General features: G+C 45.0%; 1 protein-coding gene across 1 annotated transcript in view; it reads right to left on the bottom strand.

Annotated features, from left to right (window-relative positions):
- Window positions 1-16846, bottom strand: part of LOC144139880 (protein 5NUC-like) — an 84981-nt gene that overhangs the window by 26641 nt on the left and 41494 nt on the right. The window contains exons 4-5 of the mRNA XM_077672118.1: window positions 8605-8790; window positions 1143-1343 (exon numbers count right to left, since the gene is read on the bottom strand). Of these exons, the coding sequence (XP_077528244.1) occupies window positions 1143-1343; window positions 8605-8790 (387 nt within the window). The remainder of the gene's footprint in view (window positions 1-1142; window positions 1344-8604; window positions 8791-16846) is intronic.

Below are 16846 nucleotides of genomic sequence, written 5' to 3' on the forward strand. Positions count from 1 at the left end.
AGGGAATCATAACTTTAGATAAAGTAAATCAAGGCAACCGAACCAAAATTCGAACAACATGAACTAACGAACACAAATCAATAGTTTCAAACACCAAAAAGTAACTTACACCATGAAAATGATTTAAAAGGTAAAAAAAAAACCGAGGCAACAGCCTGTCTCAATCCACCGCCATTGGCATCACGAAGCTAGGACGGGACCCCTACACAACAACAGACGGTTTAGGCGGTGCTAGCAGAGTCCTAAATACAGTAAAAGCTCGTTAATTCAGCCTTGAAAGGGACCAGAAAATTGTTTGAATTAAGCGGAGTTTGAAAAAGCGGGCAGGTGCTAGAATGAAGGGACATCGCGCCACACTGAGCGGGCAGAACATAAAGAAGCCACCTCTGGACTCGTTATCGCGAATCCGGTGCGACTACATGTTTGGTCCGCACGCCACGCGATCGAAGGCTCAGACCAGCGACCGCGGCACGAAGAGAATCTGCAGCGGAATGCGCTGGTGCACTATTATAGCGCTGGCGGCGCTGCGCCCGCTGCGGAAACGATATAAGCTTTCGCAGCAGCGTAGCGCACGCGCTACAGTGTTGCTTTTATGTTTGATTGTTTTTCATTTCTTGTAAATTTGGTTTGTTTTGAATTTGCAACACATTGTAACCAGCCTGGGAAGACTTCTGCAAGGAGCGACGGAAACCAGGCGATCCCGGTTCGAATTCGCCGTTCTAGATACCGACACGTTCGAATTATTGAGAGTTTTTCCTTATTGTAATATACAGGCTGTGCCGGGACGAGAGCGTCAGTTCGAATTAACTGTAAGTTCTAATGAACCGAGTTTGAATTAAAGAGCTTATACGTACTCAAATGTCGTCGGACGTCACTCTAGGCATGCTTGCACCGAGAGTTGCAGTGCCATAGAACGGCACTCTAGACACTGTGTATGTAAAAAGTGTTTATTGTAAAATAACACTCCTGAAGTATACCTGTTATTTCCACTATTCGTTTCCCCGGTTTTACATATGAGAGAAGTTTGATGAAGAACAAACTCTTCAATGTAAAATGAAACTTTCCTATACACTCCACAAGGTTAGCGAAACGTCTACTGGTTATCTTGAACATAGCCATAGCAGTACAGCACTTAGGCTCACCTTGAGAAATATTTTGATGAAGAAGAATCGGGTTCCCTGACCAATCGACTATTTCTCCTTTCTTGCGGTTGATTTTTAGCTCCAAATATCCGAGGTATTTTCCAAAGCGATAGTCTTGAACAACAAGGCATTTTGTGCCGTCTCCTCTATCTACAACTTTTGGGTATGTATCCTCAGCTACATCTCCAGCTGGGGGATTTCCTGAAAAGAAAAAAAAACAGGTGAAGAAAATATCCCGTAAATTGCAAGATAAAACAGGTGAATGTGTCACAAAAGGAGGTTAGAAACCATGGCTTTTTAAAAAAAAATATTCGTTTCTGCACACAAGAACACACGCAAGAAAATCATTAGAAGGTGGTCAGAACGAAGTGGCTGATGGAGTTAACGTTAAGAGGTTCGCAATGTCTTTGCTACAGTCGTTCTCGATAACTTCTCTACAAATGGGTAGTGTAAATTCAAGCGTTGACACCTGGCTTATTCACAATGTGCACAAGAAACTTTGTGACTTTCTTAGCATTATAAGCACATAAAGGAAAACAGTTTTTTTGCACCTAAACTGTGATTCATGTTGCACTTGCGTGATACAATGCGCGCCAGGATTGTCACAACACCTGCAAGTAGTTGTTGCTATAGTGTTATTTTTTATCATTTCACGGGGAAGAATTACAAAAAAAGGAAGCTCACGCACCACTTCACGGCAATGTGTCCAAGGCACGCACATAACAGCACTAAATGTTTTGTACGCTGCAAGTAGCCTGTCATCCTTTTTATTTTCGATAGCTATATTCAATCTCCTGATTCAGCCGCAAGAAACATTTCTCGTAAACGCTTATTACAAGGGATCTAAGTTCAACATTTTTGTGAACACAAGAGTATCTCGGCCGCAAAGAAACTACAGGCGGATGTGTTTTAAATGTTGGAGCCTTCCAACCAATAGACATTACTTTTAAGCTGTTTTTGATGTTCACAACCAAGCATCGGCGGCTTGAACGTGCTTTTTTGCGAAATGGAGTTGCTTCAAGGTTTTTCTATGGCCTGGATTTAGGCGTTCTGGACCGAAGGCCGTTCAGAATTTTGAGGGTGGGGGGGCAGAGAAGGGGAGGGGGGGCTGCGACGATCACAATCTCTTCATTGTGCAGTCGTTTCCGTTCTGGTAAACATTTTTGTTCACCTTGCAGGCGATAGTCTTCATTTTCGTTGGTAAAAACCGAGCCTATGTCATTTCTAATTTAAATAGGATTGCTAACGGTGGTTAAGAATGTCTGTTTTAGCATAAGCGTGTCCACATATTGGTTTTATCTAAGTAATGATAACCCGCGCGAATCATCCCAGCACCACTACCTGTTCAAAAACCTATAGATAAGTGTATTTTTTGCCTGCTTGCGTACTTTTTTGAAGAATTTTTTTCCCGCAGCTCAGGACCCATGTGCTGGATTTACCAAAAGAAGAGTCCGACATTTTACGACTAAAAATCTTGGGGGTTTGAAAAAAAATGCTTACCATATAAAACATCATCTCACGAAACTCCCCCGTAAAACTGCTGACACATAAATTACTTACGATTTAGGACTTAGGTAATTTATTTCTTTATTAAACGACTATTCCATATTCACACTTTCAATTGGCACCATTCAAGACAGCGATTCCAACAAGTTACTTTGCTGAGGTGTTGGCGCAGATATACCGAAGGGAAAACCATTTCATGATTATTTTAAGTAATTGAAAAAATCTCGCAGCCTATAATAATAAAGCGATGAAGATGCGCCCTGCAACACTTCTTTCAACTTTTAAAAAAATCCTAAATGCTTGCAGAACTTAATCGCCCAAACCACCTGGTACTCAGATTAGGGGGTCGCATAGTACCCCAGCCAAAAATCACTGCTTTATGCCCGTCAGATAACTTGTACACTCCCTCAAAATATTTTTCTCTCTTTCCCGGTCTTGGCGTTCTTCGGCGGCTTGAATTACGTCACTAAAACCATGTAGCGGCTGTTAGACGATTTTCCTTCTGTTGCAGCAATGAACGCTTTTCGATAGCACCTTTCAAAAAAGCCAAAATAAACAGAAATGGAAGGCGTATCTGGTGCGACGAGGAAATCACGCAGTGCCTTTCCGGTCGTGCGATAACTATAGCTTTTACAGTGATTTCAGACACGAAGGAAAGATTTAAAGCGCTGATTAAAAGTGTTGCAGGGCCTCTTTATATTTCCCATGTAATGTTTAAAAGGGAACGCCAAAGCGGCACCTCAATACTTCAGGTACCTTTCTACATATGGTTGTAAACTCAGCGAAACCTTGAAGAAGTCATTTACCTAAAAAGATTCGTATAGATAAGCCAACCGATGGTGCAAAATATGGGAAATGTGTCCCACTTCACTCACTTGTAGGGAGGAAACGTTTTCGAGACATAAAGCGAAAGATATCGTCATTTCACTGCAAAATATTCTCTTGTGACTCAAAGATATGCAGCGATCATCTTCAGCACCTAATCTGACCCGGGACACCGCATTACGTAGCACAAAAACTGTTAGTGCAGGCACGACTAAATACTGCTTGTGTATGTAGCAAGACGCTTTGACCGGGCATCGCGTCAAAATCTAGTAGGGAAGGCGCAAGTGATTCTTCGTTATAGTAACCTCCTAAAACTGTAAAAAAACTTGTTTATCTGGACCAACGTAATGCGAAAATTTAGAGGCCATTCTTCAAATTCCTCTAACGTTTTCCTGATTTGACTCATGTCACTGTTTGATTTATTTTCCTTATTTTCACGCATACATATTATACAACACGGGTACAACGCCTGTAACGCCTACTAAACTAAGAAAAAAATAATGCAGTTCTGACCAACACCCTTTCTCCTCAAATAATAAGAAAATACCTTAAAACATGCCGAATAACGCTCAAAGTATCCCGCAGCAGAATAAGCATGTGTCAAATTTGCACAACATAATTGTTAGCGCCCGTTCCCCCTGAAATGGTCTCTACAGTATCGTTTTAATGCTAATTTCAGATATCTCTATTTATCTTAATTACACAATATTACGAGATATCCCACGTCCCATGGCCGGAAAACTGTGAACCTAACTCAGAAGCGGCACTAAGAGATGCGGCAGGCTCATTTGTATACGAACCGCCCCCATGACTGCCTGGCAGAATTGTTTTGCTTTTCCTTGACTGTAGCAATTAGAATTCCGGAAAATATCTCCCATCAAAGGATTTGTTGTTTTTATAGGGAATTACTGTTCTATGCATAAAAAACACATGACTCCCATCCGACGGAAGCGAGAGAATGTGTTGTTGGAGCGAGGAGTGCGTGTATCGTGCGGTGGGAGAGGAAATGGAAGGAAGAGGATAATAAGCAAGGAGCGTATTCTTGTTCAGGGGCCTGAGTGTCTTCACATTGGTCGGTCTCAGCTAGATTAGTCGGGCTACACCACCCTTAACTACAAAACGGCAATTCTCGTAATTAGTCTTTCCCTAATTGAATGTGTGGTTTTTAGTATAGAATGTTAAGAATAATGCTTGTTAGGCCTTCTGGGTGATGTTTGGGAAAGCTTGGGCATGTCCGTAGTAGGCCATTGAGATCTTATTTGAGGTAAGAAAATGTAAAAGCAAACGCAATAACGTAGATATCGAGCGCAGTGCGGTGATTCCCCAAAGTACCTTTCAGACGTTCATCCCCACAAGCTTCGTAAGAATGGCTTTTTTGCCGCACGTCGCTGAACATCCGTCGACTCATTTTATTTAGCGCCCATAATCATACCACCGTTACAATGGCATGACCTCAGGCATTCTCTTCGGTCTGTGTTCTGGCCAAGAAGCCCACTCCCAGTCGCCGTCTCACTCGGGAAGTGCGCTCCTCATTCCCATGCGCAGACTCTCTTCCAATCCTGTACCATCACATTCTTTCCCGCATCTATCGCCGTCCCGGCCATCCTTTCGGTTTGCGGTATTCTTTCTACTCATCCATCCCTCATTATTATTGAGAATGCACCCCAGCATCTCTTGCGAAACTCCTCGATGCTCTGTCTGTCTCCCCGACCGCCACAAAACATACAGACTGCCAATCGAGCTCTCTGTGCACCTAGGCACCGAATTCAGAAGAATATTATCCAACACTACGTGCTCCCAGTTGAATGAAGACGATTACGACCTGTACTTGGAACCTTTGTTCTGTCTCTCTTCTGCGTATAGTAATCTCTCGTTAACTCCAAGTGATAAAGCCCGGGAAAAATTTTGAAATAAGCGGAGTTTATAGTTTCGCAAACTTCCGGAAATTAGTGGCCAGCTCAGTGAAATATAAGCCAGTGCTGGTGGCAAAACTTCTATTGCACAGCTGAGCTTTCGTAATCAAGGCCAAATGATTCGCAGAAAAAGCAACTTTTATTATTGCCAGAAAAATAACTTCGTGATTCTCGCCTGTTTTGCGTTCACATCTGTTCTTTGAAAGGCAATCTCGAGCTGCTCAATGAATCGCATCAATTGTTGGTCGATACCACTACGCCTTAACTTGTTAAGAAGCAGGTCCTAGATGTTTCTTGTTTCAGCTTTTGCTAGGCATTTCTCGCCGATCCTCAACGTCCGCGTGATCAGCTGCGTCGCCCACAGCTCTCTGAAAGATTATGACGTCGGAAAGCAGGGTAACGGTCACATCGGCCTCGTAGAGCGCGTACTCTGCGTAAATGTGCCGTTCACGACGGCGTTCCGCGCGTAGTGGCAGCTAAGCGTTCGAACGGACAACTTATTAGCTGCCGGTAGCGGACCTTGACTTGTGTCTTCTCTGCCAGCATTTTGAGATATCCGTGGTTCCCTGGAACCGTGGTTCCCTGAAACAATTTTACGAATGGGAGGAAAATACACGACGCCTGTGGGAGGTACATCACGGGGCGAAAAAAAAATTTCACAGAACATATATTTGGAAATATCCGACTTCAAGTTAAAGAAGGATTACGATATTTCTGTTCACACTGTGCTTTAACGTTTGGTCTATTACCACACCTTGGCCCATCACAACTGGTAATTGCTGTATCATGCGTAAAGGATCCTCTACTACTCCCATTGTTTCCGCTCACCTCTGCTGAAGGGAAAATTACGGTTGCCGAAGTCATCACGTGACAGTAGCTGCAGTTGAATAAATTGGAATAAATGCAATTTTCCTTCATTTTCCATCGGTTTTCTTCCCGAATTACATCTTGGGTCTTATTTAATCACACCTTGCGACCACGTTACATTTCTTGGCATTCACCTCGACCCGCACCTTACATTTAGTTCTCGCTTTCCCCATTTAAAGCAGAAAACATCTTTTGGGATTCGAGCTTTATTAAAGGCTCGGCGCTTTTTCCCTCATTTAGCCCTGTTGTCTTTATATTTTGCTTTTGTTCACAGTCATTTTCATTATGGTATTGTTTCATGGGGCAACACTTACTCCTCTCACGTTTCATCTGTTCAAGATATACGAAACCAATGTATTCGCATTATAACATTCAGTCCATGTCGTTCCTCCGCCTCGCGACTTCTACATCAGAATATTATACTATTAATTAATGAGCTGTTTCAATATAACTTAGGTATTCTTTTTTACAAATTATTGCTCTGTAACCTCTCTTATGATCTCTTTGATGTAAGTGTTTTACGTAGTAAAAGTGTAACCAGGTTTTCAAGTAATAACAATTTGTTACTACCACCTGTTCATACTAATTACGGTAAGAAAACTACCTGTTTTCCAGCTGTGAAATTTTGGAATAATTTGCCTACTGCTGTCAAATCATCCCCATCACTTGGTTTCTTTAAAAAAAACCTTAGAGGATTTCTTTTGCTGTAATTAGGATCTTGTGCTCTGTTTTATTCTTACGTTATACCAAAGGTTCTCATGTGCCTTTGCTTCCTTTGTGTCATTTACGAACTGATTTTTTTTACTTTTTATATACGATATCTACAATTATAGCTACCTTTCGAATGTATGTACATAAAATGCTAATTTCTTGTGTGTTTGATACTGCATATTGATTTCTTGGGCTCTTTTGCCCATTTGCTGCTTCTACACAATTCGTTTGATGTATTTGTAATCGAGGGTACCCTTTCAGTCAGTTGACTCTCGGACCCTCGTCTGCATACTAATATGTCTGTAATACTTTTTTGTAATACTTTTTTTGTAATACACTTTCTCTCTCTATCTCAAAAAAAAAGTGTATAGGAATTTGAGTCGACTAAACTCCCAGAGTACATTTTATGCCAACAAACAAATTTCTTCTATGAATAACTACTATAACTTTAATAAAGAATATTACTGAGCTGGCTTGACATGAAAACCACTTGGAGAGAATGCCAATAGGTATAGGGTCATTTACACCACGTGAAACTCTGCACTTATGCTTAACCCTTAGAGAATAATAACACAATACATTTGTTGCTGTAGTGACGTGTCACCGTGGGAATAGTGAGAAGTGTTCTTATTCTCACGTGGCTTTCTGGCTGGTGCTGATTTGCAATATTTTGTCATGCGCCCTCGCTCCGAGATACAATGTAGCAGTATTCAGTTTTTATTGTGGTGCTATGGCACCAAAGGATGGTTGATTTTCTTGCCGGGTGGTGTACTGGTGTTTCCTGGTTCCCAATTTGTAGCGTGAAGACCGATAAAGCCATAGATGATAAGGTACATTTATTAGCTGGCCATCATGATGGGTCTACGCATACGGCCAACGCCGCCTCTTCGAAATCGAAGGAATGTGAACAAGATACAATGTAACAAGCGATTGGAGGAAAAAGATGTGCAATGTTTTTCTTCTTGCTAGAGTCGTGGGACGTTTTTTAAAAGTTCTTTGCTAGGACGTGATGGGCAATTCTGTTTTCGTATTGCCGAAGCACTCTAAATTTTGTTTTCACAATAATTTGGAAGTTTTTGCTTACGCAGCCAACTTCACAGTATCTTTGCGACCCTGGTGAATTATAACTTCAGATTTCAGAAGTTCGACTATGCCGAGCTAGTTGAACTGTATGTCGTCCACACACTCGGACCAGGCTACTGTTAGTGGAAAATCTTTTAGCTTAATTTAGCAAATGGCCAAAATAGGTTTATTTACACTCACTCGTGCCGCGGTATTGCACAGTGTTTCACCATGTAAGACATAGCTATGACACGTAAAGAACAAATCACAGAACTGAAAACAAGAAAGCCACAAGGGAAAGCGTATTATATTTCTGTTACTTTTGCATGCTTCAAAAAATGCAAATGGCCCCTTTTTTATTCTAACCTGCGTAGAGTTTTTAGGTTTTTGAACCTATGAACAGGAGTGGAAGTTTTCCGACACACGACACAGGTATTTTGCCAAACACTGTGCCGTACTTTAACGCAACCCTTTTAAGGGAAGCACCAATATTTGTTAGTATTTATTAAAACCTCGTAAAACCTAAAATTACGTAAAGTCATTATTGTTCTCAGAAGAGCAAAGTCATCGTAGCTTACCTTTGTAAAGGAGGGTGTTGGTGTGACCCCCCACAATAAGGTCTAGATCTTTACATTCCTTCGCTAGCCGTAGGTCAACGTCGTAACCAACATGACTAACAAGAATAAATATCTTTACTCCCTCCGTCTGTAACCGTTTAGTTTCTTTGTTGATGCTTTGAGCTTCAGGTAATATCTTTACGCGACCTGTAATAAAAAAACCCGCATTTTCATTTTTGTGAGAAATTTATTTATTATTTTTACTGAGCCAATTTACAGAACTGCAATACTGTTGTCGCTAGAGGCAATAAAAGAACCTTAATTTACAGGCAGCAAGAATAGCTCACTATACAAAGCTGTGAGAAGGGTCTTGGCATGGTAACGATGGTCGGCGCATAAACTGGCCAGACCGAAGTGTGCGTGCGACGGCGAGGAAGAAGATCGAGTGAAAGAACGGAGCAAGGAAAACGAGGAAGCGAGACGGTGGTGGCACGGGAGAGATGCAAAAAAGAGGGAAAATAAATATTTTTATTTATCGAGCCGAGGCGGATGCGCAGGCCTCGCCCCATGGAAGGCATCCCTAGTGAGGGATGCCTTCACTTTAGCGGGCCGTCCGTGCTCGGGTAACCAGTTTAAGAAAAATATCCAAGCTTGGGCTGGCCAGGGAAGCCCTCCACTGCAAGAAGGTGGGGCTGGGAAGTGGGGGCAAGACTGGAGTTCTTTGGCACTCCCATATGATATAGTAGAGGGGGCCAGGCTGGGGACAGTAAGCGCAGAGGGAAGGTTGTTGGGTGGGGAAGATGAGGTAGAGGCGGATGGGATGTGGCTAGATATTCGTCTGGAGCCGCTTCCAAGTTGTAGCTTCCTCATTGGAGAGGCGCCAGTGTGGTGGTGGGAGGCTGCGGCGAGTTTGCTTGTAATGGAAGAGAATCTCTGTGTAGCCGCTCAGTGGGTGGGGTTGATGTCGAAGGGGTGGGCATCGGCAACCGCGGGCAATGACTTGGTGTAATAAATTGCGAGCCGCGGCATGAGCCGCTTCAATGCCGGGGAAGGCGGCGTGTCCAGGAGCCCAGAGGATGCGGATATCAGGGGTTGTCGAGCAGTTTTTGAGGAGTAGGGCTAATAATGACATGCGGCTGATCTGGTAGTTTCGGCGAGCTGTCTGCGACTCGGTTAGGAGAGCACCTGGTTCAGGGCGGGAAGTGGTGGACAGGGCAATGACAATTTCTTCATCGACGTCGATTGAGGTTGTGGTAGCAGTGGCGGCATTGATGCATTGGCCAGTATGTGTAACTACTCTGTCAACGTGGCTGCCGCTCCCAGGGTAGGGGTAGCATCTGTGTAGAGGCGTTGGGGTCATTCCCGTATCGCGCAGTAAGGGCTCGAGCACGAGGAGCCCGGATGCCAATGTAATGTTTTGCGTGCATGTTTCGAGAGATTGGGTGCGCCCCGATATAATCTCACAGGGCTAGAGGAATGCGTTGTTTTTGTTCCCTCGGGGGTATCGGACGGAGTCCTAATGCTGTAAGGACCTGTCGACCAGTGCTAGTCAATTGCAGGCGCCGTACTTGAGCTGAATGACGGGCGTCTTGCAGCTCTTCCCATGTGTTGTAAAATCCCAAAGCAAGCAGTTTTTGGGTCGCAGTGGCAGTGGGGAGGCCAAGCGCAGTTTTGTACGTTTGGTCAATCATGGTGTTGAGTCGAGCCTTTTCTGTTGTTTTGAGAGCGTGGTATGGGGTTCCATAGGTAATGCGGCTAATAAGCAGAAGTTGCGCTATCTGCAGGATATTTGCTCTTTATGGCCTCGACGGCGGTGTGAGATGCGTTGCACAAGGTGCATCAGTTGCGACAGGGTTCTATGGAGCAGGGAAATTGTGTGCAGTACAGAGCCCTCTTTGGGTATTGTGAGACCCAACACTCGTTGGTGCGAGACATTGGGGACTGCCTTGCACTGGTCATCTGAGGTTCAGGTATACCTCGAGCAGATTTGTGAGAAAACTGGGAGTGGAGCGTCCGCACAGCCGATTTTTCGGGTGCGCTTTGGAGGCCTCGTGTCGGGGGTTGTGAAAGGTAATGGTAATCGCTTGCTGCAAGGCGTCTTCCTGCTCTCCAATGGTGCCAGTAGGCATCCAGGCAGCAAGGTCATCCGCATATACCTCGAGCTTAATACGGGAACTGCAATTTCTATGGGAGGTCCTTCATGGCAATGTTGCATAACAGCGGCGAGACGACCGAGCCTTGCGGGGTACCTTTCGTTTAAATCAACAAAGTGGACTATCGAACATATGCAAGACCAATTGTCGCAGTACGGTCCGTTGAGACGGCCCTGGCTATTCATACATCCGCTCTCTACATCCAATGGATGTGAGTCTTTCAAGTATTGCTCAGTGTAAAACGTTATCGAAAGCACCCTTGATGTCCAGAGTGAGTATGCAGCGCTTGTGGGATGACGTGAGGCGATCAATGATGTCCGAAATAAGTTCGATAAAATATCATTAGCGGACAGATGGGGTCGCAAGCGAAACATGGTCATTGGGAACAAATTATTATCCTTGATGAGTGCTACCAAGCGCTTATGCACTAAATGTTCCTAGAGTTTCCCTGCACACGACGTTAGTGAGATGGGGCGAAGGTTTCTTCGGCCTTGCGATCCGCCTGCCGCCACAGTTGATGTATAGTACCTGCGTTCCATTGTTGGTCGAAGTACTCTAATAAAGCTCCCTGGGTGGCTGTATCGACATTGCCCACGTATTTCTTCTGGATGCGGTCTTTCCCCTGTGTGGTATTGCGGGTGAGCTCCCGCATGACGGCCTCAATTTCTGGAAGGGTGAAGGGTGCATCGAGGTCTGCGTTTGGGGGGGGGGGGGCTGTGTAAGGAGCATGGGGCAGGGATGAGTCCCCGTCTGATGGTGCCCATGGTTTCTTTAGCTCCTCTAGAAGTTCTTGTTCCGTGCCGAGATAGTTTTGTATGAGGCGGCGCAGTTGATGGGTTACTGCTGTTTTGGATTCGCCGTTGCCCATTAGGGATCTCAGGAGATGCCAAGTTTCTCGCGTGTGTAGTGTTCCTTGGAGCTGCGTACAAAATTGAGCCCAATTATGCTGGCTAAGGTGCTGGGCATAATCCGCAGCCTCCTTGGTCAACTTATCAATCCGCATCCAGAGACGCCGATCGCTCTGTCGACTTTTCCATCGCTTGATTAGGCCACTGCGAGCAGCTAAAGGATAATCGAGGTGAGCGTCTACCACCGGGATGTCAAGAGATAGCGGGCTATCTTTTGTGCACTTCCGTTCTGTGTCAAGGATGGTAGCTGACCTTTCTTCGATGTCATGAATACATTGGGCAGGGGTTTCAGGACGAAATTTTGTCCACTTTGTTAACCATGCAGTGCCAAGACCAGCTTTTGTAGCTTTTGCGCTACGAGATATTGTGTGAGGCAGCTGCAGGCTGATGATGTGGTGCTCCCTCCCTAGTGTGTCTTCGAGACATGTCCAAATTGGGTCTGTAACAGTATAAGTCATAGAAATGTCCGGCGAAGAGTCGCGAGTTACGCTGTTGCCAATACAGGTGATTGTGCCGGGAGAATTGCATAGGTGAAGGTTGTTTTCCCGTATGGCGTTGTAAACTTTCATGCCCTTCTTGCTGTATTTGGGGTAACCCAAGGTGGTGTGGTGGGCATTAAAATCTCCTACAATAACCAGTGCATGGTGTTTGGTGCGTTGCCGCACGATACGAATGAGTGGGAGTAACGTGGAAAACAGTTGAGAGGGCGGACTGTAGATTTTCACAACAAAAGTGCTTTTAAGCTGGGGAGTGCCCGGGAGGAGTTCCACGAACACAGTCTAATTCAGTGAGAAGGGTGTTAATTTTGGCAGGCTGGTGCGATTGCACTGATATGGCCGTTCGACAGGCAGAGCCGGAGACAAATGTGGAGTATCCTTGGAGGCGAGAGTTTTCTGTGTCCTTTTCTTGATGCGGAATGAGAGGCGGAGAGTTGGATGGAAATCTTGACTGAGTACTTGCTGCTTGTTGCGATATAATCTACACTTTAATTGGCAGAGAGAAACGTGCGACGGAGCGTGGAATTTACTGTGGGGGGTGTTCTGGGGACAAGTGCGCATTGTCAGATTCGTCCGTTGCAGTGTAGCTTGTGGATGGTGCTTGGTGCTTCCGCGGTATGCGGCGCCTCGGTTCTGGTGAGGCGGTGAGATCAGAGTGGCTTTAAAGGGTAGCCATGCGTTCCGAGAGGGCTTCGCTAAAATCACGGATGAGGCTTTCCAGGAGAGCGATGTCCCGTGATGTGAAGGGGTTTGGGGGTGGCGTAGGGTTACAAAAAGAAGGTGCTGCAGGTGGACGGGTAGTTTGGGGGGTGGATGTGGTTTTTCTGAGTAGTTCTTCCAAACGCTTTACAAGGTTGTGGGCGCGTTCTGCCTGGGCTGTCAACAGTTGACTTAGGTGGGTGTTTTCTTTTCGAAATGCGGTGATAATAGGTTGCCTGTCGAGGTCGGGCTGTGTAGAGGGGGGGGGGGGGGAGGGCGGGAGGGCAAAGGGAGAATATGAGTCAGTGGGGTTATGTGGTGGCTAGAAATATGGCTCCATGGCTTATTTTGAAGGAGGCGAAGCGGCGGCGACTCTGTTTGAGGCGGTGGGTGGGGGTTGGGCAGAGGTAGGCGGACTCACTCATGCGTCCACTCACCCTGGTATTCTGAGTCTCTCCTCCACTCGCGCCTCGAGTGGAGGAAATCCTTGAAACCGGCTTCCCCATGCATACGAATTGGGGAATCCTCCCCTTCAGCCGAGTGGAGGGAGCCAATGGAGTGGAGGAGGAGCTCAGGATACGGCCTTGAGACTCATTTGGACTCAAACTCACGCGTGAGTTTGAGTTTCAGTGAGCGCGACGGTATTGTGGCACCGTGAGTTTGAGCTTGACTGAGTTTGAGCACGACTGAGCCTGAGTGAGTTGTGAGTCTATTTTGAGTTTCCATCCATCTTGAGTTTGAGTAATTTTTCAATGTTGATTACATTTTGAGTTTTAAGTACATTTTGAGTTTCGGTACATTTTTATTTTGAGTAGATTTGGAGTTCTGAGTATATTTTAGGTTGAGTCCATTTTGAGTTTTGAGAACATTTTGAGTCCATTTTGAGTTCTGAGTACATAGCAGTTTTAAGCCCATTTCGAGTTCTGAGTACATATGATTATCCTAGGAGGCAGCTATCGTTTCCTGTTAAGTTTCATATGTCGCTTTGGGCTCGCAATTCAGGTTACCTGCGAGTACGGCAGCAGTTGGTAGGTAGGGGGATGGGTTCTGGTTTAGCGGCTGGGCGTGTGAACGATAATCGACTGGTGAAGTCATAAAAAAGGGTTATCTCACCTTTTTCTCTTGATGGATCATCTAAGAAGGTAGGAGATGGTGGTGGGAAAGCACACAGCGGCGCTTGCATGCTGGTAGTTCACCTGCTTCTGTTATCGGTTTGATTTGCTAGGTTCAAAAGGGAAGACGTGAGCACCGGGGGGAGAAGTTGGCGGCGGCTGTCCCCTCGGCTGTTTCAAATGAGTTGTCAAGTGAATTGACTGAGCGGTGGCCATTTACACTAAATAACGACCACATTATGAGATAGATTGTGTGAAAATTCAAACTAATGTCGCTAAGGCATGTAAGGTATCTAGTTAGAGGTCCTGATTAACGGAATCAGGCGAGGTATATTTAAAAATGCTTCCTGTGTATAGTTATCAGGCAGTCGTAATAAGTCATAAATTTGGTTAAAATTCAATATGATGCCACGAGGGCGAGTGGGGAATCATATTTAAAGTCTCGATGAGGGGAACCACGTGGGACAAAAATGTGTATTAGTTATATCACGACCTAGTCATGGGTAGTCATAGATTGGTTTAAAATTCAAATTCATAGCACCAGGGCGTGTGACGTATGAAGTTACAGGTCTCGAATAGGGGAATGACGTGGGACAAATGTAAAAAAGCTTCCTGATTATTATCACGACAGAGTCATAAAGGGTAATAAATTGGGTGAAAATTTAAAATCATGCCACTTAGGTGCGCGGGGAATCAAATTGAAGGTTGCGATGAGGGAAATCACATGGGGCAAAAATATGGTATGGTTATATCATGATAGCCATGGTTAGTCATTGTTTGGGTTAGCATTTAAATTGATGCCACTAAGATATGTTCAGTATCAAATTAATTGTCTCGATGCGGGGAATCACGTGAGACAAATAGAAAAATGCTTCCTCGTTATAGTCATGAGATGGTCATGGTGAGTCTTATATTGAGTTAAAATTCGAAGTGATCCCGCTGGGTCATGTAGGGTATCAAATTTACGATCTGGATGAGGGAAATCACGTGGGACAAGTAAAAAAAGGCGTCATGGTTCTAATAATGAGATAGTCATGGTGAGTCATAGACAGGGTTATAATTCAAGGTGAGGCCTCTAAAGCACGTGAGGTATCAAACTGAAGGTTTCCATTCGGGGAATCACGTGGGGCATATAAATAATGCGTCCTGCTAGCAGTTATGAGAGTCATGGTTAGCAAAATTTCATTAAAATTTCAAATGATCCTGGTAGGGTGTGCGGGGTATAAAATTAAGGTCTTGTTGAGGGGAATCACCTGGGACAAATAGAAAATGCTTTCTGGCTAAAGTTATGAGATAGTCATGGGGAGTCAGAGATTGAGTGAAAATTCAGTTACACCTCTAGGGCTTGTGGGGTACCATGTTAAAGGTCTCGCTGAGAGAAATCGCGTGGAATAAGTCGTCCTTATCACCGTGATATAGTCATGGCTGGTGACACATTGGGTTAAAATTCAAAGTGATGCCGATAGGGCATGTAGGGTATCAATATATTTGTCTCGGTAAAGGAAGGTGGATAAGATGCAACCATCGGAAATCATGGCACTGAATAATGATTATTAAGTAAAAAAGCCTTATTCAGTGCCCCATAGATATAATTGTGCTAGTTAATTGTTGGCGCGCCATCTTTAAAGCATTGTTGGTTCGACATGTTACAGCACTCAAAATCCGTCAACAAGCCTGCGTTCCTATGAAACAGCTTGGGAACTATTGGGCTGATATGCCTTCTACGCACGTTCTCAAGTAGAGTGGGTTGGCGCAATCAGCGAATGCCTCCGATCACGCACGCGATAGTGCAAATTTCCAAGGATGGCTTGCTGCTTTCGGTGCGCAAGAGTGTAGACATTTATTACGCACTCCCATTCATCATTCGGAGTTGTTTGTTAAACAAGGCCCTGAAATGCTCCTTGAACTGTGCAGGTCATAGACGTATATGCTCATAAAAGTAAAATATTTGCCGCCACATAACAGTATTTCCTGCTGACAAAGAGGGGTAACTTATTTGATACACGAAGATTTCACGGCCGTTTCCTTGTTTGGAAGAATTTTAGTGTGTCAGCGGCGTGTCGTAACCGCGAACAGCTATTTCCTGACATGACCGGGCGTTCTCCGCAAACGCGACACTTTTCTTTCGCTTTGGGTTTAACTTTTTCGCATACCCCAGCTGCATCTTAGGTGTCCGGATGGTTTTTGTCGGCTTCCCGTCGGTGAAATAAACAGAAAATACCTCCAGAAAATTGAAACATGCGATATGGATGAGTATGAGGGTGAGTAAACGGTGCCTCCGGAAGCAGCGTACCACAGTACGTATTCTGGCTAATTTGCTTCGTTCGAAGTATTCCCGATTCAGTACGACGACCAATGTGCGGCGGCACTCAAGGGGCGCAAAAAATTTCTGCAACAAATAGATTCCGCACATGCAGACACTCCTTTTGTCGTGGTGCACTTCGCACGTTTCTTGCTTGAGCACTTCCCCCTAACGCTGATTGTTGGGGCTGCGAACAATGGCGTAATCACGCCCGGACGCGTAGCTTCTGTACATTGCCAAGTAAAGGCAATGACGGCAACTTGTCTGCAATTAAGAAGATAAACATCAATTGGGGATGAAAAGGAGGGCAACCTGCTGACACGGCGAAACATGCAACTCCCGTCAGGAGAAAGCGCGTGTGGGGTGGCCCGCCGCCTTAGCGGGTTGGGGACGTTATTTATGGGCAAACCTGACAGCCCTAGGACGCTTTGAACGTTCGCCTTAAATCACTATTCAACTTTGCGCAGCACACACTGAATAAATAATATTTACCGACGTTTGAAGCCGCTGGGTGGTCTGATATCTACGCGCGGCCTGGAGCAACAGCGTGGGACTGCAACATCGTCAGCTTGCTCCGCAGTCACCAAGAAAG

This window comes from Haemaphysalis longicornis, unplaced genomic scaffold (genome assembly GCF_048455015.1).
Source record: "Haemaphysalis longicornis isolate Haplotype H1 unplaced genomic scaffold, Haemaphysalis longicornis Haplotype H1 scaffold_5, whole genome shotgun sequence".
Classification (NCBI taxonomy): Eukaryota; Metazoa; Arthropoda; class Arachnida; order Ixodida; family Ixodidae; genus Haemaphysalis; species Haemaphysalis longicornis.